General features: G+C 39.0%; 1 protein-coding gene across 1 annotated transcript in view; it reads right to left on the reverse strand.

Moving 5' to 3' along the window:
* The window catches only part of agps (alkylglycerone phosphate synthase), a 49,292-nt gene extending 28,126 nt beyond the window's left edge, over positions 1 to 21,166 (reverse strand). The window contains exons 1-8 of the mRNA XM_084421232.1: positions 20,902 to 21,166; positions 10,427 to 10,516; positions 8,364 to 8,454; positions 8,151 to 8,271; positions 7,153 to 7,227; positions 6,315 to 6,386; positions 5,268 to 5,347; positions 3,440 to 3,520 (exon numbers count right to left, since the gene is read on the reverse strand). Of these exons, the coding sequence (XP_084277358.1) occupies positions 3,440 to 3,520; positions 5,268 to 5,347; positions 6,315 to 6,386; positions 7,153 to 7,227; positions 8,151 to 8,271; positions 8,364 to 8,454; positions 10,427 to 10,516; positions 20,902 to 21,062 (771 nt within the window). The 5' untranslated portion in view covers positions 21,063 to 21,166. The remainder of the gene's footprint in view (positions 1 to 3,439; positions 3,521 to 5,267; positions 5,348 to 6,314; positions 6,387 to 7,152; positions 7,228 to 8,150; positions 8,272 to 8,363; positions 8,455 to 10,426; positions 10,517 to 20,901) is intronic.
* Between the last annotated feature and the right edge of the window lie 3,147 nt (positions 21,167 to 24,313).

The raw sequence follows: 24,313 nt of genomic DNA on the forward strand, positions 1-24,313 counted from the left end.
CAAAAGTATTTTATTTATTAAAAATAGTGCTGGGCAACGATAAATCGCGATTAATCGCATTCAAAATAAAAGTTTGTGTTTACATAGTATGTGTGTGTACTGTGCATAATGATTTTGTATAAATACACACACGCATACACACACACACACACACACACACACACATACATACATACATGTGTGTATTTATATATACAAAATAATAATAATTATACACAGCACACACACACATACTAAATACAAACTTTTACTTTGGATGCGATTAATAGATTAAAACATTGTTTTCTTATGCCTGGTACACATTGTATGATTTTGGGCTGTCCCAGACGAAAGATGACCAAACGTGGCGATTTCTATGATCGCGGCTCCTAAACGGTGGTCCTACACACAGACTATATAACTATATGGGCGTAGTGTGCGTGATGTCACCCGTAGTTTTTCTGAAGAGCATTTCTGAAGCCCAAAGTGGGCGGAGTCACCGTCGCCATCTTGGCCGCGAGTCACTCCCGGATAAACGAAAATGTGCAGCGAGGCGGATTAGCTGAGGTGACGTGACGCTAACGCTAGCAGACAAACGGCTAGTAGTGACATCAGCGGCAATCCACCTGTCACTCAAGTGACCACGCCCTTAATTATGCACAACTTTAAGGCTTCATATAATTTAAACGGATGACTTATAAAAAATTTTTTTTAAATTCGCCCCCTCACAGTTGTCATGAAGGGCAAAATTAGACCAAAACCATTTTTTGCACCAGGCTGTAAACATGTTTTTTTCTGCTGTAAAGTTGGGCGTTTTAACATGAGGGTCTATGGGATTGACTCTCTTTTGCAGCCTGTCTCTAGAGGCCAGTCGATGAAGTGCAGTTTAAGTCACTTCTGTGTTGGTTTCAAGAGAGAGACGGGAAGGTGGCTGACTGGTCATGCGTTGTACAGTGAGAGAGGTTCAAAGACAGCCGTTGTTACAGTCTTGCAACCAAAGATGGATGGTATTTCTGACAGTGTCATAAATTTAGCATAATCATCACAACCTACATCTCCTGACTAGCCAATAAAAATGAGAATAGCGCAACATGGCGCTAAAACTTAAACTCCTTTCACAAGATTGTCATGCCAAGTTGTTCTCTTTTCCCAAGCCATGACCACGTCTTCTCCTCTTTTGCTTCCTCCTTTTTTTTAACGCACATAAAAACCACAAAAGTGCAATTCACGTTGCTCTATTTGTTTAGCACTAGCACATGCTGAGGACGTTTTATTCTTCATACTAACTTGTGTCGTAGCCAATAGGTGTCATCATCATACAGTCCATATACATGTTGTACCCAAGTTTATTATATCCATGTCGCACAGTATGATTTGTAATGATCTTATAGGATTGCTGAAATCACACAGTCTGTGGCAGACTTAAAGGGTTAGTTCACCCAAAAATGTAAATTCTGTCAGTAATTACTCACCCTCATGTTGTTCCAACCCCGTAAGACCTTCGTTCATCTTCGGAACACAAATTAAGATATTTTTGATTAAATCTGAGAGCTGATCACTCCTCCATAGGCTTCTAAGACACTATAACTTGCTGGCCCAGAAAATGTATTAAAGACATCGTTAATATAGTCCAAGTGACTCCAGTGGCTCAATCTTAAGTTTATAAAGCGACGAGAATACTTATCACGTATCACACACATGACCAGTGTCGGCCAATAGTGAGCCTACGTGTGACCTGCAACACAGACGCGCTACGCTTAAACACTACGTGAAAAGACTCGAGGCCCAGAGAGAAGGAAATGAAAAGTGGAATAAAGTCGTTATTTTTGTTTGTTTTTCCGCACAAAAAGTATTCTCGTCGCTTTATAAACTTACGATTGAGCCACTGGAGTCACTTGGACTATATTAACAATGTATTTACTACATTTTCTGGGCCAGCACGTTATAGTGTTTTAGAAGCCTATGGAGGAGTGATCCAGCTCTCAGATTTAATCAAAAATATCTTAATTTGTGTTCTGAAGATGAACGAAGGTCTTACGGGGTTGGAACAACATGAGGGTGAGTGATTACTGACAGAATTTTCATTTTTGGGTGAACTAACCCTTTAAGCAAAATCATTAAGTACAATTCTTCTGCTAAATAAGACAGTCCTTCATATAAAGTAAGGTTAATAGTTAGTGCTGCATATTATATGTATTGGGGCAACAAATTATACATACATATATAAACTACCCTGGATAAACAACAGCAGCAGCTGGTGAACAGATGTTGAACATCATCGCTGCTACAACATCGTGTATTTTAACACAGCTGGATCACTGTGCTGACCAATCAGCATCCAGGACCAGGACGAGATCAGTTTCATAATAAAAATGTGAATGACAGTAAAACACAACAGCCTCGCAGGAAATGAGTTTCTGGATAAACACAGAAGTGCTGAAGCCTTATGGAGCGTTACAGATGTTTCCTGCGGTCAGACTCAGTGTGTGTGTGTGTGTGTGTGTGGGAACGTGACAGCCGTATACCTGTGAGAGAGCTGATGGACTTATTGATCAGTCTCAGATAAAACACACGCTCCAGGTGATTTTATTCAGCAAACCCCAGAGAAATACAAACACACTTTAATGTTCCACCATCTGTCCGGCATCCCTCCACACACACACACACAGACACAGTGATGGGCATGTTTATGATTCATCTCACACACACACAGTGATGGGCATGTTTATGATTCATCTCACACACACACAGTGATGGGCATGTTTATGATTCATCTCACACACACACACACAGTGATGGGCATGTTTATGATTCATCTCACACACAGTGATGGGCATGTTTATGATTCATCTCACACACACACACACACACACACACACACACACACACACACACACAGTGATGGGCATGTTTATGATTCATCTCACACAAACAATACTACACCACACCGGTAGCACCAGTGTCATTTTTCGACATTAGTTTAATGGGACCATCTGCTGTGTGTGTGTGTGTGTGTGTGTGTGTGTGGGTGTGTGTGTGTCTGTGTGTGTGTGTACAGACAGGAAGTCTCAAGCAAATGGCCTGTTTTTACCCTTCAGCATGAACATGAATGTGTTTTAAGGGGACTTTCCATAGACATAATACTGTACAAAATGTATATTTTCTCTCCTTGCACTAACCCGACCCCTAAACCTACACATCACACACACACTAACCCGACCCCTAAACCTACACATCACACACAACTCTGCATTTTTAAAAAACGTCACTCAGTCTGATTTATAAGCTGTTTTCCTCATGGGGACCAAACAATGTCCCCACAAGGACAAGGATTTCTGGTATTACTATCCTTGCAGGGACATTTAGAGAATACCTGAACCACACACACACACAATAAATATATACACACACAAAGGAACGTGCAGAAAGCTGTTGTGAAATCAGTGCGTGGATCAATGACCTGTCTCTCCAGATCCTGTCCGATGATCCCAGCCTCCACATGAGCCGTCAGATTCTTCTCATCAATCCACAGTATTCGGTTCTGAAGGAAAGGGACACACAGCAGAAGACAACGGGTCACTCATGGACTCATTTATCGGTCATGATCACAGCTCTTTCCAGGAAATAAGCTACAAAAACAGCCAACTCTTTATTCCTCCGTGTCTGAGGTTCACGCAACCCTGTAACAAAATGTTTCAGATTAAAGTTTAAACGAGGGGTTCAAAGTAGATTTAGAAAATCTTGTTTCAGGCATTCTCAGAACCGAAGTTTAATTTTGTTATTTTAATTTCTAACATTAAACACTGAATAAACATCACAATTAAATAGTGGAAAACTTAGAGCAAAAGCATGGGTAACAGAGCTGAGTGCTTGAGCTTGAGGAACGCAGTCACATTGGAGAAAATAAAACAGAAAACGTAATGAAACTATGTTGGATTCACCACCATTTAAGTTTGTGGTCAGGTTTGCTGCATTTATTTGATCAAAAATACAGTAATATTGAGAAATATTATCATAATTTAAATTAGCTGTTTTCTGAGGGAATATATAGTAAAATTGTATTTTATTCCTGTGATCAAAGCTGAATTTCCAGCATCATTACTCTAGTCTTCAGTGTCACATGATCCTTCAGAAATCATTCACTCAATCAACTGTGATACTTTTATTAGGATTTTGTGATTCCAGTGAAAGTGAAAAAATAAAACAGCAAATCTTGTTTAATTTCTTTACTGCCACTTTTGATCAATTTAATGCATCCTTACTGAATAAAAGCATTCATTTCTTAAAAAAAAAAAAAAAAAGTATGGTAGTGTATGTTTTTGTTCATTAAAAATATATTCAAATCAATACAAGTCAGAAACAAACAGCCATGATCCGACGTGACTCTAAATCCACATTATTATAAAGGCACTAAAGACTGTTGGATTACAGTAGTCGTTCAGGAAACCCACAGACTAGCTGAATATTCAAATATGCAGGATAAAAGAGTATGTGCATATGGCCAAAGACAGTAAAATGTGAGATACACAATGCAATACAGTAGAGAATAGCTTATAAACACAAACACAGCAGAGATGTGTGTACAGAAGACTAGTGGAAATGACTCTAACAGGCTGGAATGAGAGCGAGAGCGAGAGCAAGATTAAAGTGCAGTGATTGTCAACACTGTGAGCCTCAAACTCGTTCACTGCTGCTAATCTCAGCCCACATATCTGAGCTAAGACCGACAGAGGTCACTGTGTGTGTGTGTGTGTGTGTACCACAAACCACAGTTACACAAACCGCTGCAAACCATCTCCTCTGACACAGATAATCGTGACCTTCCTCTAGTGAAAAACCAGCACATTTCCTCAAGTGAACAATACACACACAGACACACAATCACACCTTTGCGTGCCGCTCGGGCTTCAGCTGGTGTGTGTTTCAGACGTTCTGACTATCAAGCAGGTTTTGTCCCACAGGGTTAAACGCTCTTCAGGAAACCACAGTTGTCTCCGCCCCTCCGCTATCAATCATTCACAGCGCTCATAAACAACCTCACCGCTCACGACACACTGCCTTTCATGTGCACGACCCCGGCGACCCCACGACACAGGTCAGCCAACGCCAGAGCCGCAGATGAAGTATGCGGAGAGAGGAGAAAACCAGAGAGAGAGAGAGAGAGAGGGAAGAACAGACAGGTAGAGAGAACAGAGATAGCTCTGTGTGCATGTACGTTTAATATACGCACCGTGAATACACACACGCGTCACACCTGTAAGTATGCATGTGTTGCTGCAAACACTCACCATCTGAGATGTGTCCAAAGAAACAATGGAGCGAGTCTCCTCATGAGGGCACTCAAGAGCACTGGACACACTCGTGCCACCTGAGAGAGAGAGAGAGAGGGAGAGGGAGAGGGAGAGGGAGAGGGAGAGGGAGAGGGAGAGGGAGAGGGAGAGGGAGAGGGAGAGGGAGAGGGAGAGGGAGAGGGAGAGGGAGAGGGAGAGGGAGAGGGAGAGAGAGATTTAATACTCTGTAGAGTTTCTGTTCTCCTCAGAAATCTCAAAACTACACACGCAATTAACAACATTTTACGATTAGAAATATATGTCCTGATATAAAATGTTAAATAAGAATACCACAATGATTGAAATAAAATCTGAATAAATAAGTAAATTAGATGCATGCAACTATATTTTGTATCCTGTTAAAACACTAATGTTCTGTCACATACAACGCACATCACATTTAGACAACTAAAACAATTAAAGGAATAATTTTAAAAAAAAGTAGTATTTAATGGATTTAGGTTCATGTTCTGAATACTTTAAATTGGTACTTTAAACTGAAACTACACTTTTCAAAAGGGGTTTATTTTCACCAAGGCTGCATATTTGATCAAAAACACAATAGAATAATAATATTAGAATATAAAATATCTGTTTTCTGTGTGAATATATAGTAAACTGTAATTTATTCCTGTGATCAAAGCTGAATTTTCAGCATCATTACTCCAGTCTTCAGTGTCACATGATCCTTCAGAAATCATTATAATATGATGATCTGATGCTCAAGAAACATTTATGATTATTATCAGTGTTGAAAACATTAATATTGCTGCTCCAGATTTGCGTGGAAGCCATGATTTCCACAAAACATTTTTTCCAGTATTATTTGACAAACTTATTTTCAAAATTATTTGAAAACCAAAGTACATTTGTTTACACTTTTCTTTTAAGGTGTGTTTGTTAAACTATAATTCTGTGTTTTAGTACTGAGTAATATGAAGAAACTACATGTACTCACTATAGGGTTAGGGTTAGGATAATAGGATAATTTGTGAAGGTACTCGCCTCCGTAGGGGATCAAGCAGACGTTGTGTTTACAGGCCAGATCCACGATCTTCTCCACATCACTGTGACAGCCTGACGAAACCAAACACACTTAATACACACACACCACCTCCATATCAGTCATAACACACAACCCTTACGCGTAAAGTACCGTTCAAAGGTTCGGGGTCGGAAAGATTTAAAATACGTTTTTTAAAGGATTATTTGATGAATAGAAAGTTCAAAAGATTGTTGAATATAAATCTTTTATGACATTCTAAATGTCTTCATACCGATATTAAGGCTGAGAAATGATTAATCACATCCAAAATAAAAGTTTGTGTTTACATAATATGTGTGTACTATGTATAATTATTTTGTGTATATAAATACACACACATGCATGTATATATTTATGATTTTATATTTATATATATATATATATATATATATATATATATATATATACATGCAAATATTTCATAAATGTATACATGCATGTGTGATTATATCTTGTGGGATCTGATTGGACGGTGGACACAGGTCATTTCAGAGGCAGAGAAAGTGACTTTTCTTCAAGATTATGAAAAGGAGGATTTTCTGAAGGAGACTGCGAGGGTGACAGGACGGCGTGACGACGGGACGGGTGAATTCTCCGAGAGGGAGGACATGATTTGCTGGCCGCTTGGGTTTTCTCCTAATCAAAGCTGGGCCGTTAATCAGAGCTGCTGAATGGGTGCTGTCAGGAATCCACCAATCAGAGAGCAGCCCGAGTCTCACTGGATGGAGAACGCCCCTCTCCCTCTAATGAAAGCAGCTTCTCATGAATATTAATGAGCAAACTGAGGCCGTCACTCACTGGGCCAAACCACCATGTCGGGCACGCGTCCGATCCTCCCCTCGCGCAGGGCAAAGATCTCGTGCAGGCAGTGACCTGAGGAGGAGGAGAAACACGGTCAGAAACACATGAACATGAACGAACGAATGAATGAATGAATGAGGCTCGTACTTTTATATAGGTGGCATATAGTAATGCTCTAACCTCTCATTAAAATACACTAGTCTGGAGCAAGTATGATTATTTTAAGAAATCACTGCTTTTATTGAGCAAGGATTTATTACAGTGATCAAATCTTACAGTAAAACATTTATAATGTTGCTAAAAACAAACAAATCATGTTTTCCACACAAATATGAAGCAGCACAGCATGTTTTCAACACTGATAATAATCATAAATGTTTCTTGAGCATCAGATCATCATATTAGAATGATTTCTGAAGGATCATGTGACACTGAAGACTGGAGTAATGATGCTGAAAACTCAGCTTTGATCACAGGAATAAATTACACTTTACTGTATATTCACATAGAAAATAGTTACTTTAATGGTTATAATATTTCACTGTTTTTACTGTATTTTTGATCAAATAAATATAGCTTTAGACTTCTGTACAATGATTAATATATTAAATGATAAAATATTAGTGTTTTGATTAAATAAAAAATAAACATTCTTTTAATTTATTTACATTTATTTTACCTTCAGCAATTCTATCACAATCTAACAAACTCCCTTTTAGGAAATTTTGTGATTAAAAAAAGAAAAAAAGAAAGATTTCACCCCTAAATCAAAAGAAAACCAAAACTGATTATAGTTTGCATAAATAAAACCTATTTTAGGACCATTATAATTTTTAGCATCATCACATTTTAATAAGAAATGTATATTAAAATAAGCAGAAATTCTGTATGAAACAAATTTCCCATGGTGAAATATGAGGGAATGCTTGACAAAATTCTTATGCATGCTTGGAAAATTGCTAAAACTTCTTTCTGCCAAACACAACGTTGTTTACCATGCGCTCGGAAAACCCGGTCCTCCGGGTCATGTGACGCGGACACGCCCGCCGCTTTCAGATCCTCCACGAAGGGCTCGTTCAGGTTAGGAGGAGCGACTGCACTTAAATTCAGAGTGGGCTAGAGGAACACACACACACATATCATATTACACACACAATCACACAACACAAGAGTCAGACACACAGCTGTCTGAAACACACTCCACTTACTGTGGCAGGAGATTTATGCTGTAAACTGGCTCCAAACGTGCCCTCAAACCAGTCCTTCAGACTCGGCAGGATCAGCCCACTCAACCGATACCTGAAACCAGCAAACACACTTCACGAGTCCAGCGCCTGCAAACTGACACTGCACCGTTCCCTAAATCTGCATTTCCCATGCAAGTCTATACAGAACATGGGTAAATACTTTACTGTTATTATAGGATTTTTTACACTTGAATAAAAATCCAGTTCCTTTCTTCTATTTGGATTTTTTTCTTTTATGATTTTTGTTCTTAATTAAATTCAATTGTAAACAATTATTTACTGAAAACTATTTAAATAAATCTTTGACACGCTCTCTCTACGCTTATCCTGTCAGATGTGTCCTTGTGTTCAGTTTTCCAGCCACTAGATGGCGTGAGCACATCACACTCAACTAGGAAAAACTGAACAGACGAAGCTCCTACCGAATGTAAATATGTTACCCAAGTAAAACAATATTGTAACAATATTGTTAAAACAAAAAAATTATTAAGTTTCCCACAAAAATATTAAACAATGATAACCACTAAGTACCAATAATAATTGATCACCAAATCATCATATTAGAATGATTTCTGAATGATCATGTGACACTGAAGACTGGAGTATGATGAAAAACACCTTCTGGAAATGATTCTGAAGATTTTCTTTTCATGTGTTATTTGATGTTTCAATCTATAGACATGTTCTGTGAATGACATTTCTATGTGAAGGATGCATATGGCAGTGAGAGCACATCGTGCGTGCGTGCGTGCGATGAAGCAGCGCCGCTCTGTCTGTACGATTACACAGTGTGTGTGTGTGCGTGTGTGTGTGTGCGTGCGTGTGTGTCCTTGAGACTGTGGTAAACATCTCTGTCCAGACCCGTCTCATGAAAGCCACAACACTGTGTGAAACTCAAGTGCACTATAGCAATGTTTGGAAAGAACAATGACACGTTTCAAAACACAACAATGCACAAAACCCATATCGCATAGCTAGACATATCACATGCACATGCAACAATACAGAAAATAATAGTTTAAAGTTAAAGCGCTATACAAATAAATGTGAATTGAACTGGTCTACTCTGCTCTGATTGGTTAGATGACCCAGTCTGTTGTGATTGGTCTACTCTGCTCTGATTGGTCAGATGACCCAGTCTGTTGTGATTGGTCTACTCTGCTCTGATTGGTCAGATGACCCAGTCTGTTGTGATTGGTGTACTCTACTCTGATTGGTCAGATGACCCAGTCTGTTGTAATTGGTCTACTCTGCTCTGATTGGTCAGATGGCCCAGTCTGTTGTGATTGGTCTACTCTGCTCTGATTGGTCAGATGACCCAGTCTGTTGTGATTGGTCTACTCTGCTCTGATTGGTCAGATGACCCAGTCTGTTGTGATTGGTCTACTCTGCTCTGATTGGTCAGATGGCCCAGTCTGTTGTGATTGGTCTACTCTGCTCTGATTGTGTCAGATGACCCAGTCTGTTGTGATTGGTGTACTCTACTCTGATTGGTCAGATGACCCAGTCTGTTGTGATTGGTCTACTCTGCTCTGATTGGTCAGATGGTCCAGTCTGTTGTGATTGGTCTACTCTGCTCTGATTGGTCAGATGACCCAGTCTGTTGTGATTGGTCTGCTCTGCTCTGCTTGGTCAGATGGCCCAGTCTGTTGTGATTGGTTGACCGCTTGCAGCACTTGTTGGAAGCAAAATGCACTTGATATGCAGAGATGCGAACAGTAACGATGGGGTCGGTTTGACCGTATCAATCTCATCAAACTTTAACTGAATTAACAAAATTAAATACATTAACAATTAACGTACTGACTATAGGCTCTTGTATTCCTCAGCAAAAAGAAAGTCATACACACATCGAGGTAAAGGATGACAGAACTGTCTATTTTTGGGATTGTAGCGCACTCAGCTCTGCTTAACACATTTATATCATGCTGAAATCCACTCTGAACAATTCTGCATGTTTTCCCCTGAACAGATGAAGGAAATATCTGAGTCTAATGGGTATTTGTTTGCTGCATCGTACTCACCGTTTGCCTGTGAACTCTGCTTGACCCTTTTTATTAAACAGGAACCTGGAGTCACTGTAACCCCAGCCATTCCACTTCATGACCTCCTGCCTGAAAGAAACAGAGGCCACGAGTTTACACGCTGTCACAACGTATATATTCAATGACATGCAACCTTTGTGTTGCACATCTGCAAATATAATATTCAATTACAGTGACCTGCAGAGATTAACCACTTCTGTCTTTATAGTATGATAATGAGAGAGCAAATGAACAAATGATCGTGTTACTATGAAAGTCCTGAAGGTCACAGCATTCACTTCTGCTCAGAGTGAAGAGATCTTCGGATAAGAAACACTTTAAATAAGAGTCAACAGAAGTTAAAATATATTTCCTGCTGTCTTTATCTATTCGAGTCACTGCATGAGATGATGCCAAAAAAACAGCACTAGTTTAAGTGCACTAAACAAAACAATCTGCTGTTTGGCAAGTTTAAATGTATTAGTTTATTAGACAAACTTCTGTTTAAAAAAAAAAAATAATAATAATAATAATAATAATAATAATAATAATAATAAATTATATAATAATAATAATAATAATAATAATAAATTATATAATAATAATAATAATAATAATAATAAATTATATAATAATAATAATAATAATAAATTATATAATATGTGTGTGTGACTTTTTTACAAACATTTAAGAATATATCTGCATTTTTACATGCCTGTATGGTCAGAAATTATTTTACAATATTTCTAAATAATAATAAATCGTTAATGTTGAGTGTAAAATTGTAGTTTAACAAAACGTTTAACAAAATATTGCAATGATTTTCTTTATTAAATAATGTCTAAATGTTTTCTCACTCAATGTATTTGTTTTTACAATGGGGGGGGGATTTTGTTGCTTACATACAGCCAGAGCCGCTCTCATTTAAAAAAAAAAAAGTGTAATATCAAGGTAATCTACATCACAGTTGAGAAATTTCAACTTTATGCAAATGAGAAGCGATTTTCGCGAGCGACAACCAATAGGAAAGAAGCCTTTCAGTGGAGCTCAGCTCCCGTCACCGTCTCGAGTGCAGTGCAGGCAAGACAGAAGAGTTCGAGGGCGATTTCACTGTTTTATATGATTTGACTGTAACTAACCACAAACATGGATATAATAAAATGATGGAAAAGAAACTGTCGACAGTCTCAGTGAGTTTAATTCAAACATTTATAGTTCGAGTGTTGTAGTTTAATGATGCAAGTTTAGCACTGCTGCAGTTCATTTTACAGTTTCCCCTGCATTATGTTGACTATATGAGACAAGAAAATTTATTATTTGTCAAATTCGGATGACGTTTTAGTAATTTATGACAGTATGAGTGAGTTTAATTTGTAGATTGATCGATCGTTAATCTAGTAAATTATTAAATCCACTGAACACTGCTGTGTGGTAATATAAAAACACTCTCCCAACAGCATACCGTTTCTTTGAGGGATGAGGAGGAGGAGGAGGAGGGAGGGTCGAGCTAGCCTCCGTTTTGTTTGACAATACTTTGAACGTCAACAAGAAGTGACGTCACCCAACATCGCTTAGAGCACCTTTAGGTTTGTCAGGTGGGTCTAACAGTATCAGGTAAGAAATAAAGAAACTGAACAAAGTAATCAAATGTAAAATAACACCATGTAGTCTTAATTGTATAAATTAAATACAGATGAATGCTTACAATTAAAGTTACAAAAGTTTGATTTGACAAAAGTGATTTTCTCTTTGTCTTTTGTTGTTAGATTAACATTAATGACACAGACGACAGCAGGTTTATTAGGCTGCTGTCGCTTTAAGAGTGAATGCACAGATCCAATATACTGACACACATGTATCTGCTTTCCCAACTCGCTTAAGACATAGACATAACCACTGTGTTTAGGTGAATACTCGCCAAGACGGGCATTTAGACATCATTTAGTGTGTATTTGGCCAGTTAAGCTAACAAAAACTAAATTTGGCACTCGTGATCTGTTTGAGAGGAGGCTTTATGTGTGCGCTCTTCGAGTACATTATGGTTTGAAACATTCCCCCACGTCACATTCTCCTTAAGTTAAGAAACCTCTTAATTATAGTTGTGAGGATATCATCACTAAGGGTTTTCTTGCAACAGGCTCCATATGTGTCTAGGTAAAGCTCAGGTCCCAAAGACCAATCGCTCAGAAAAATAACCGCACACCTCTCCTGTCTTTTCTCGAACCATAAGCATGATCAATAGTAATTGTGAAGATAGCCTTAGAAAACAGCACACGTTCCTTCCTCCAGGATTGAGCACAGCTGTGATCTCTAGAGCGGTGAGCCTGCTGCGCGACTCACATTAAACACACGCTGTTCGTGGCTGATCAGAGGAGGGAACCTTCTGGATCTTCTGACAAACAGCCCCTCAAACTCTCAATACAGACACTGAACACTTCTCTACAGCAAAGCAGACAAAAATGTGACCACTCCAGACAGACCTGACAAGAAGACGGAAACAGAGACGAACAGAGAGACGTTATCTGAATCAGCTGAAGTAGAATCGTTTTACTGGAATACCATGGGGGGAAAACTGCCACATGTACCGCCATACAGATCATTAATTGTCATCTCATAATTTTTTGATAATTTGGGTAATTTTGTTGCAATAACTTACGTTCAGCACAGAGAGATTTTATTTGAATCGTTTAACTACACTAGTTTAACTAGTTTTTCAGGTGGGTCTAATGGCAGAATTCAGGTAGAACATTTTACAGAAAGGAAAGCAGTCAAATGTAAAATAACATTGGATAATCTTGTATAAATCACTTTATAAATTAAATACAGATTAGAGTTACGGCAGCAGGTTTATGAGGCTGCTGTCACTTTAAGAGCTTAAGCCTGGATCTAAAGCCGCTTTTCCACCGAAATTACCCGGAACAATTTGTCCCAGGAACTTTTTTCCCAGGAACCTTTTTTGCCCCAGACCGGTTGCTTTCTGCGTTTACACCGCGGTCTAAAGTACCGGGAAGGTAAACTGCGCGCAACTGCTCCTCCCAGTCTGCGACGGACAGTAATCAGTTTTGAGCGCCACATTTATAAGTATGGAGGAGATTCAAACTGTGCTGCAGTTATTGGTTTACTAACGAGGTAATTAACATAACAAAATAGACGAGCACTGATACTAAAGCGTGTTCAGAAAGCTCGTATGCGTATACAATTAGACAAGGTATGTTGTGAGATGACTGGGACGAACGCGCAAAAATTTCCTTTTGCGCAAATACGCTTAAAAAAAGCCTGAACCCCGTCAATCAATCATAAATAGTGACAGTCTTGTAAATAGTTGTTTGTTACCAACCTCAAAGCGCTATTTCAATCCTGTTATAGTAAATTTGTAACATGGTTTGCCTTGCAATAGATGACAATGTGTAAACATAATGACTTAATATTAAAAGCCGTGGCAGAAAAGAGACGAGCACTGATAAAGCGTGTTCAGAGCTAGTAATGCTAACGTTAGATATAAAATTGTATGTTATCAGCTATTGCGGACATTGGTCGTGAGATGGCTGTGACGAACGCGCAGAAAGTTTCCTCTTCCACAAATACCCAAATAATAAAGCCTGAAACTCGTCGCCAGTCCCCCAGTTTTTTTTATTAAATTCCATATTTGCAGACAGACAACTTCCTACTGCATGAAGCCACTTTTTAAAAGGGAGGTTAAAAATAAAGAAAATGCTGCGTGAACACAACCAATCAGCTTGTGCAGCGCACAAGTCCCACCCCTGAAAGTTCCTGAACTTTGAAAAAGTACTACCTCGTGAGCAGGGACTATCGGAGGGGGAAATATTTACCCGGAACTTCATTTAGACCCTGGTTCCTGCGGTGTAAACACATTGAGTACCAGCCCAAAGTTCCTAGTTCCTGGGGAAAGTTCCTGCGGTGGAAACGCGGCTTAATATACTGATACACAACATGCTTTTCCTCTCAACTATTTATGTTCCAAAACTGACTGTATTTACCTTTATACTTGGCAAGACGGCATTTCGACATAATTTTGTGTGTATTCGACAGTTTAAGTGCAATCAGCCATGAATAAAAGTCAATTTGGTCATCGCGCGCTGTTTGAGAGGCGGCTTTATGTGCGTCACGGCACTTATATAAATTAGTGCATTCACTTTTGTTGTGAGCACGAAACCTGTGATAATGGCTAAAATGATGTGCGATACAGGCACTATTCAACTGGAGCAAAGAGTGACAGGAGGAGGGTGTGTGTCAATTCACCGTCGGAGAGAAGAAAAAGAGGGAGAACGCAGAGCTGGTGTCGGTGTCTATACTGCTGAAAATGAGTATTGGAACCGTTTCAGATATTTCAGTATCGATCATAGACTGTCAAAAAATATGGACGTAGTGTCCGTGACGTCACCCGTAGGTTTCTGAAGAGCATTTTTGAAGCCTAAAGTAGCCAGAGCCGGCCGTCGCCATCTTGGCCTTGCGTCACTCCCGGATAACAGAAAATAGGCAAAGAGGCGGGGCGTGAGGGGAGCTGAGGAGCCTGGCTATCTGAAATCACCTAGCTCGACGTGATCGAGTTAGCTCAGGCTGGGGAGGTAATGCTATAACGTTATGCTACTGACAGTACCAAGTCTGCGACTGCACAGGGCCTCGCGCTAAAGTGACAGTTGATGATGTAAAGCCAATTAAAAGTTCCTATTTTTGCCCTTCGAAATATTATAATAGTTAAAAGACATGGCTACAAGTGAGACTGTGTATCGTGATTCTGTACTATTCTGCTAGTTGAAAATGTATTATGCAGTAACTTAATATTACTCTGAGAGTGTGTGTGTGACAGTGATTTATGTGCATACATGTCAGTCACTCTTTTTTATAGTCTATGGTCCTTCAGCTCGGCATCGCTCGTCAAGTTCGTAGAAAGCTTATTCAGTCCATTTTACATTCTGATTTTGGCCGCCTCTCAAATGGGTTAAACCATAGATATATTGCCTATGAAGTTCAAGTAAATGCGCTAGAAAATCCGCGCTCATTCAAGGATGTGCATTTATAGCATTGACGGAGAAAGCGCCGACACCTGCAGGATTTCATCTGACGGTACATACACATATTATAATCTATATGTTCCGTGAGAGCAGAACGAACGAGCCTTTATTGACGTTTTTAAATCTGAAAACTCCAAAAAGCAACGTCAGACATCCATTAGTGCATGTTCACAGAGGAAAACAACTGAAATACAGCGCTGGTTGTTCTCTCGAACGATAACGTTACTCGACGACAACGATGGAATCCTAAGGCGTGGGCGAAGTAATGGGTGTATTAAATTGTATGAAATAATCCCGGAAAAAAGCACAAAACACTGCAGAGATGGCAAGTTCAGCAGCTAACATTTGCTGAGGTGAAGTGACGGCTAGTAACAGCAGACAAACGGCTAGCATTGACATCAGCGGCAATCCACCTGTCACTCAAGTGGCTTGGCCACACCCTTAATTATGCAGAACTTTATATATTAATCAACTAAACGGATGAGTTATAAAAAAATTCACCCCCCTCACAGTTGTTATGAAGGGAAAAATTAGCTGTATAGACCAAAGCCACATAGAGATCCAGGCTGTAGACATGTTTTTTTCTGCTGTAAAGTTGGTAATTTTAACATGGGGGAGATACAGATTTGACTCACTTGTGCAGCCAGCCTCAAGCGGCCAGTCAATGAATTGCAGTTTAACTCACTTCCGTGTTGGTTTCAAGAGAGAGACGGGGAGGTTGCCGCTTGGTATCGATACATATGATTTGTCAACACTAGCGGAGTCTAATAATAGACACTAACAAACCCTAAATATACCCTCAATGACCCACAAAAGCATTCAGCCTTTGTATTTTCACTCCTGTAGACATAGTTATACAGTGTGTGACAAGTGGAAGGAACCCGTCTCATTTTATAAATTACACAGGAAAAATATTTGAGGGATTTTTTAGGCATATTGAAATTGAACTAAAAGACAAGCTGGATTGATTCATTATAATGCACTAAGACAAAAGCTCCCAAACAAAGCAACTTTCTTTGAATATGACAAACTTGGCTTTAATGAACCTTGGCTAATTCTACTGCAGTAGTTAGCCTGTTAGCAAATGGGACCAAAAATGTAAAAAAAAAAAGAAAGAAACTGATCTTTCTAGATGAAGGCTACATTTGAGTAACTGTGTTCATCTGGCACATACTACCAAGAGGAAATATTGTAAAACCCTGCAGTATAATGCCTGGCATGATAAGATACAAGAATGCTGAACTTTCTACTACTGGCAGTTCAACAATCTCTACATCTACCATTTCTCTTTGACAACAAACATTCAAACACATCCAGAAATTCCAGCAGTATCTTATCAAGGAACTGCACTGGATATACAGAGCTTTGGGATAAAAGTGAGGCCTATTGTTCCTAAGTGTTTCTTTCCACACGTCTGGGAATGTCGTACATATGTTGACCAGGAGAAGTAAAGGTAGGGCCTGTCCCAATACACACACTTGCAGTCTAGGCCTCTTGAGAGTGTGTGTACGTGACGACAGGAATGTGCAAGTCTGACTCAAATCTGAAAGATGCCACAGCTCAAAACACACTAAATCCATCTCTAATACCACTTCAGAGTTTCCATTACCCTTTAAATTACACAAATTGAAAATGGAAACACGTCAATTTCACAAAAACTCCCCAGTATCGCAAACAAGTTTTTACGCTCGCATGAGGTGTTTTTCAGGCCTTCAATCCTTCGATTAAAAATAATGTCTAGTGCGGTGGCTGGGGTATATGTAAACCTACCAACAAAATTTGCCATGATTTTTGGAATGATTTATCACAAGAGGAAAAACAATAACGTTTTAGTCGCATAAATCGGTTAATGGAAACACCATAATTTCGTAATAGTTTTTTATCGACATTTAGAAAATATCACAAAAGTTCTGCACAAATCTGTAAAGGAAATGTGGCTACTGATATTTGAGGGCTAAAGGCCCCGATATATAGCCTGACAAGCCAGACCCACATCAAGATAAAAAAACACACCATTGGCAGTGCTCAATCCGAGGGGCGGGATAAACGGTTGTCTTTCAAATTCCCTCTGCATGCAATAGGACAGCGCTTCAACCAACCAGAGCGTTCTCCCACCAGTTGATAGATTCAACTTTTGCCGTATACGGTCGGCAAAACTCCGAACACATCTTCCTTTTTTAAAGGATTAGTTCACCCCAAAATGAAAATTTCCTAATATTCTTCATAACACCTTGTCAAAGCGCTCATTTTTCACAGGGAAATGCTGAGTGTTGGAGAAAGTGTGGTTGTCAGGAGGCGCATCATTACCATGTGTTCTGGGACTGTTTGGTGATTCAAAAATACTGGTTCGAAATCAACAAAGCGCTGCAAATTGTTTTTGATGTCCCCATCCTACTGGATTTCAGAACTATGTACCTGGGCCTTAAAACTCCTGTCATGGACACAGCCAATGGATATCTCTGGAGTATACTCCTGGCTGCAGGGAAAAAGGCCATTACAAAAAAATGGATGACTCAAACTGCTCCGACAATCAGGGACAAAAAAAAAATTCGGATTCACATTCGGATTACATTTACAACAGGACAAATTTGAAAGACTTTGGAACAAATGGGACACTTATACTGATTTACATCTGTCTTCATTTTCTTTTGATACGTTGTTCTTGCTCTCTGGTCATGTTTTGTTCTGTTTTGTTAAAAATAATAAAATAATAATAATAACTCCTAATAATTTACTCACCCCAATGCCATCCAAGATATCCATGTCTTTCAACGTGATGACGTAGTTCCCTGTCCGTTTGTTGATCAGCTCAATCCGAACTACTGAAGGTAAAAGTCTATAAATTATATATTTTTTTTGGAAAATGCCCTGTCGTTTCGCTAGATAACAACCTCTTCTTCAGCTGTGATCGCGTACAGCCCGTTTAAACACTTCAAAGACTTTTGAAACTGCATTGATTTGGACTTAAAATCGATGGTAACCAATGAAGTCCATTGTTAGAAGAAAAATCCAGAAATGTTTTCCTCAAAAAACATAATTTCTCTCCCACTGAGGAAAGAAAGACATGGATATCTTGGATGGCATTGGGGTGAGTAAATTATTAGGAAATTTTCATTTTGGGGTGAACTAATCCTTTAAGACTTAAGTGCCGTTCTTTGTTCTTTGAGTCGCGGCCAAAGCCGATTCAAGAGACCGCTGTTCGCCAGAAGCGGCAGCCATCTTTGTTTTCAAGTAGCAGGGAACCATCGCAACTCTGCCGTCATTATGTTAACCCCGCCCACCGACTCAATACACGATGTGATTGGCCTGATTAGAGTTTGGTTTTTCCAGCTCACAAGCCAACGGAGAGTGTTGATGGTACGTTGTATGTGACTGCTGGCTGTAAACTAAATTGCCCCATGGGGGATAATAAAGCTAAAACTAACTAGATGACACTGGCTGCAAAATAAAATTTGCTGCCGCTAGGGTGCGTCTAGATTTCTAGACTACCCGATACACAGAGTTCCACACAAACTCCGGTGCGGTTCGACTGAAATATGAATGCAACACGGACCAAAGAAACATCTAAAAAATGTTTGCTTGGTTCACACCAAGAGACCAAAATTTGAAGGTTATTTTAAAGTGCAAGGACTGTAAATAAAGCGCTGTAAAAACAACATGCTGTAAGTGTGTCCCATCGAGTAATCAAAAGTTCGACACACACACTTGTGTTCCTTCATGCCCACTTTAACACTTGGGCCAAATACAGGAAACAGATCATGTAGGTAGAGAAGTGTTCCAGCGCAAAGACCACAACTGTGGTTCATACTGAGAAGTTCAGTCAGAGAAAACATTTGTGATTTGTACTAGAAGTGGCCAAACTGCCTGAGAAAACAGCGTGACACCGACAGCACGGCCAAAAACAATCTACATACTAAAATCTTTCAGCTGTGTCTCAGTAGGTCAAAGGTTTCTTCGCCTCGTGTCCCACACTAGATGGCAGCAAAGTCCCGTTAGCGAACACAAAGTCAGGCCACCCCGGCCCTCATCCAATCACAGCACAGCTTTGCCATGATAACTTTTGACAGACAAAATTCAACTGTGGGGAGATCACCTCATGTTTACATTCACAAGGACCAATGATCTATCCACTAACTTACAAGAGGAAAGTGATAACGGCTGTCATGAATATAACGACCTTAGAGAAAGAAAAGCAAAAAATTAAATCACAACAGCAATGCTCTAGAAAGATAATTAGTATATATAATGATGCCATAAAGAGCTTCAGGCCAGAGCTGTTGAGAGGCAGAACACACAGAAATAACCAACGCCCTTTTTGTTTACAGAAGCATCATCATCACTTGCAAGAAAAGCACATGTCTGAACACTCAGGAAACAAGGAGATATCAATCTTTACAGACTCAAGGACTCACAAACCTAGACCTTCAGCACACAGCGGCCTCCAGAATAAAGAGAAAACTTAAAGAGCACTATATAATAGCTTTCATTAATGGGATAGTTGAACACAAAAGATGATATTTTAAAGAATGCTGGTAACCAGAGAGTTGACGACACGCATTGAGTTACATAGTAGGAAAAAAAAGACTGTTTTGTAACCGACATTCTTCAAAATATTTTCTTTTGTGTTCAACAGAAGAAAGAATCTCATACAGGTTTGGAACAACATGAGGGCGAGTAAATGATGACAGAGTCTTAATTTTTGGGAGAACTATCCCTTTAAACAAAGTTTAAGAGTTGGAAATCAGTTCGAAAGATCACCATTCTCCACAGATCTTCTGAACACTCTCAGAAGCTATAAAGAGAGACAGTTACCTTCATTAAAGATAGAGTTCACACAACTGTAAAACCTTCATCTACTTATACCTTCATGTTGCACAACTTTTTACTATACATAAGATCACAAGCAATGAAAGTGGCTGTCAAGCCCCCCCAAAAAAGCACCATACGGCTCGGTCCACATGACTCGTGCAACATATTACAATTACCTAATAGCTTTGCGTGAGGAACAGACCCAAATTTAACTGCAAATGCCCTGGTTCTTAAATCTCGTTTCCTTGAGGCTGAGTAGATGACGACAGGAATCGTTTTTAGGTGACCTATAGCTTTAAGGGCTGAAGCGAGTTTATAATGGAGGAACCAGCAGTCCTGTGACAGGCAACGGTTTGCTCGCTGCGCGTGTAACCCCAGTGATATGTGCAATGACCATAATGATTATGAAATCAAAAAAGAAAGAAAACTGAACATGTCCAGGTCTCGCGCGCCGCCCCACCCTCCTCCTCCGCCGGGATATGAATGGACACTTTGTTTCACTCCAGCTTTCACACACTGATACAATACAACGCCCGCTGCTGGATCCCTTCACGCGACTGCTCTTTCTTTACATGCAGCGTTTATTTGTGTGTGTGAACTGGAGCTGGACCCCACCGCACACATATACTGTACCTCCTCTTCGGCACCGGTGTCTGGCTGCTCGGGTCGGCTCGCGACGCCTCGGCTTTGCACTCCTGCGCCGCGACGCTCGTGTTTCCATCTTCTGTGTGTTTCTGCAGATGTCCTGCGATGATTCGGAGTCTCTGCTGTGCGTTGCTGCTGTTTGACGCCATGCTGCTTCCGCGTTTGCTGTCAGAGGTCAGCGCGCGGCTGATGATGGAGGGATGAGGTGGAGATTACTCACTCACGCGTCCCGTCATGCACCGCGCTCCGCCTCCCTCCGAGCAGATCGTCCCTGACACTGTACTTAAAGGGAACCTGTTACGCAAAATTATGTTTGGACATCAATGTGTGTCGGGAGTGTGTGTGTACACAACCACACTATAATGGTGAAAATTACAACCCACTGCTTTTTTAATCCCCATAATAAATCATATAAACAGTTTTAAAATAAGCCTCAAGTTGTTATGCAATGTGACGTCACATTGGGGCATTTAATTTAATATTCAACAATATTATTGATCTGCCTGCATTGACACCATTATATGAGAACTGTACTGAGCTGGACAATGACATCATGGTTTTCTCCAGAGCAGCTATATATATATATATATATAAACTAAATTAATAACTTTTTTACAACAAAAATGAAACATCACTCAGCTTACTTAAGCTGGACTGTTACACTATTTTCTTCTGGAAACAAACTTTGTTGCATTATTTTCCAGTTATCTCTGTAAAGCTGCTTTGAAACAATCTGTTTTGTAAAAAGCGCTATAAAAATAAAGGTGACTTGACTAGACATTAAAACAGCTAGGCCCCGCCCACAACTGCTGACAGTCTCTGCCCTATTAGCTTAGCTCCTCCCCTCAGTGAGCTGCACACAGCCCGCCATGTTTATCTCCTCGCCAGAGCATTTAACAGCTGCATTCAAGTAAGAAATATATTCTTATTAAAGCTACTAAAGTTATTCAGTCAAGAGCAGTGAGTGTTTATCTGTTTTTCTTTGTAGTTTGATTCATATTTACAGTATATATAGCTGTAGGTACAGTATATTACGCTGCTGTCATGTAAATACACAGATCTAAAACGTGATTTCTTTACTTGCTGTTTATGTTCACAGACATAACTGACTGTGAACTTTGTGTGTTTTTGACAGTTTAAGCGCAATAAGACGTTTCGGATGCGCTCAGATTGGGCGGGGAGAAGCAGCAGCTCATTTGCATTTAAAGATACATGCACGAAAACAGCATGTTTTTGCTTCAACTCAAAAATGGGCATTTACAACATGGTTTAATGGATTATCAGTGGGATAACCAGAGACTTATATTACATCTTATAAAAAGGGACATAATAGGTCCCCTTTAAATCATGGAAAGTTTACTTATTAAATATCACTTTTTCAATAGAATATTTAGAATATTTTTTTTTTTCTCAAAAACCTACATTTGGCAGCATTTAAGTTTAAATCTTTGAACTGTGAATCTAGGTTTTGTTGTTTTCATACAGTTTGTTCTCACATGTTGCAGAGCTGCCAACTCTCACGCATTCACCGTAAGACTCACGCAATTGACACTTTTAACGCCACACATCCATTTTCTCACGCACAGAAAAACCGCGAAGCAAAGAGGACACGGAGACTGACAGACTAGACAGAGCAGGTTACTTATGATATAAAAAAAATCTCAGCTCTCAGATTCTGTCACTTTCATTACGAAATTCAAACAATAAATACCGTTTTGGCGCTTGTAAATGTTGACGCGACAGATCCCTAGCGGCACGTGAACCGATCATCTCTAGCTAATAGTAAATAAACACGAATGAACACTGTTGAAATAAACAGTACAACTTACCGAAATGTATATTCATCATACATAATATCGATCAATCAGTGTTTTTCAACCGCGGAAAGGGGTCAATAAACCAGCTGGAGAACAGTTATGTCACATAACATTTACCTCAGGAAAGCCATTTAATGACCATAAATATGTGTACTATATTACATATTTATTATATTTTTACCTATATCATTAAATAAAATTATTATAATAAAAAACGCATTATATTTAATTTGAGTTATTTTTAACCTTGGCTGTCTGTACAGTATGTTTACAGCATTAGGTGAGTTTTTTTTGTTTTTTCTTGAGAAAAATGAACGCCTATCTTGTGTAGGCCTACCTAATATTTATCCAAATGAGTCAATATTAAATCAAATCACAAGAATTGAATTGAATTGAAATCGTGAAATTTATTTCAAGCAATAATAAAAAAAACGTAGTTGTACCGTATAAACATCGTAACATGTTGTCACTAAACCTAATAAAATTCTGTTTAGTTACTAAAATGTTTTGACAATCACAATACACTTATTGTGATGCAAGATTATTTTTTTTACATCCCCCCAATCGCATGTTGAGAATGATAATTCTAATATAGTATAACTTCTAAAATTATACAATAATAATACTACGTCAAAATTATGAACTGAGTCCTCATTTCCCTGGTTTTCAACATTGACAATAATCAGAAATATTGATTTATTTGAAGCAAATATTCCTTTAATTCCCAGAAAAGTAGCTGACTTTATATATTTAGTGCCTGCCTGTTTCATATGGTTCTAGTACAAAAATACACTAAACAGAACTAAATTTGTTTTATATGGCTTGTAACAAAAACAAACTCACTTTGCCACATTTATTTGTGTTCCATAAAGACTCATGCTTTGAAAATGCAGGTGTAAAAACCCATCAATCATCAAACCATGTCAGCATTCTTCACATACTGTACACTCTTGGCTTTAAAGTCCCCCTTTGGTGAAAATCAAGCTTTTAATGTTGTTTATGTGTCTATGTGGTGTTTTTAAAATGCTTTAAGACAAACCATGTGTAAATTCATAAGTCGACACCATTGCTGAGTGTTTTCTCCTTAAAACTGCAGTGAACCAAAGACAGTCTCAAAAACACGCTTTGAAATCGCTGGTGTTTCTGACGTCACAAACTACCTTGTAACCAATCAGATCAACGTGTGATCGTCAACCAGTGGATCTCTGAGCTGAGTGAGTGAGTGGAGGCGGGGCTCATTTGCATATTCATAGAACCACGTATACTAAATGAGGCAAGAGTTACATTCAAGCTATTTTAAAACATGGACATTTTTTTTCAAGGAAAGAAAACGTTTAAATATGTAATTTTGGATAAAATTATTGACTAGGGGGACTTTAAATAAAAGCTTTACCCCTGGTTTCACAGACTAGGCCTAGTCCCAGACTAAAATGCATGTTTGAGCTATTTTTACTGAAAGCCATCTTAAAATATATCAGTGCCATTGTTTTGTCTCAAGATTCACACCAGTAATCTTTTCTTCCAAGGCATGTTCAGAAAAGCTACTTAAATTAGATTAATATTGTGTAAATAAAGTGGTAAAT

The sequence above is a fragment of the Rutilus rutilus genome (genome assembly GCF_951802725.1).
Source record: "Rutilus rutilus genome assembly, chromosome: 10".
NCBI lineage: Eukaryota > Metazoa > Chordata > Actinopteri > Cypriniformes > Leuciscidae > Rutilus > Rutilus rutilus.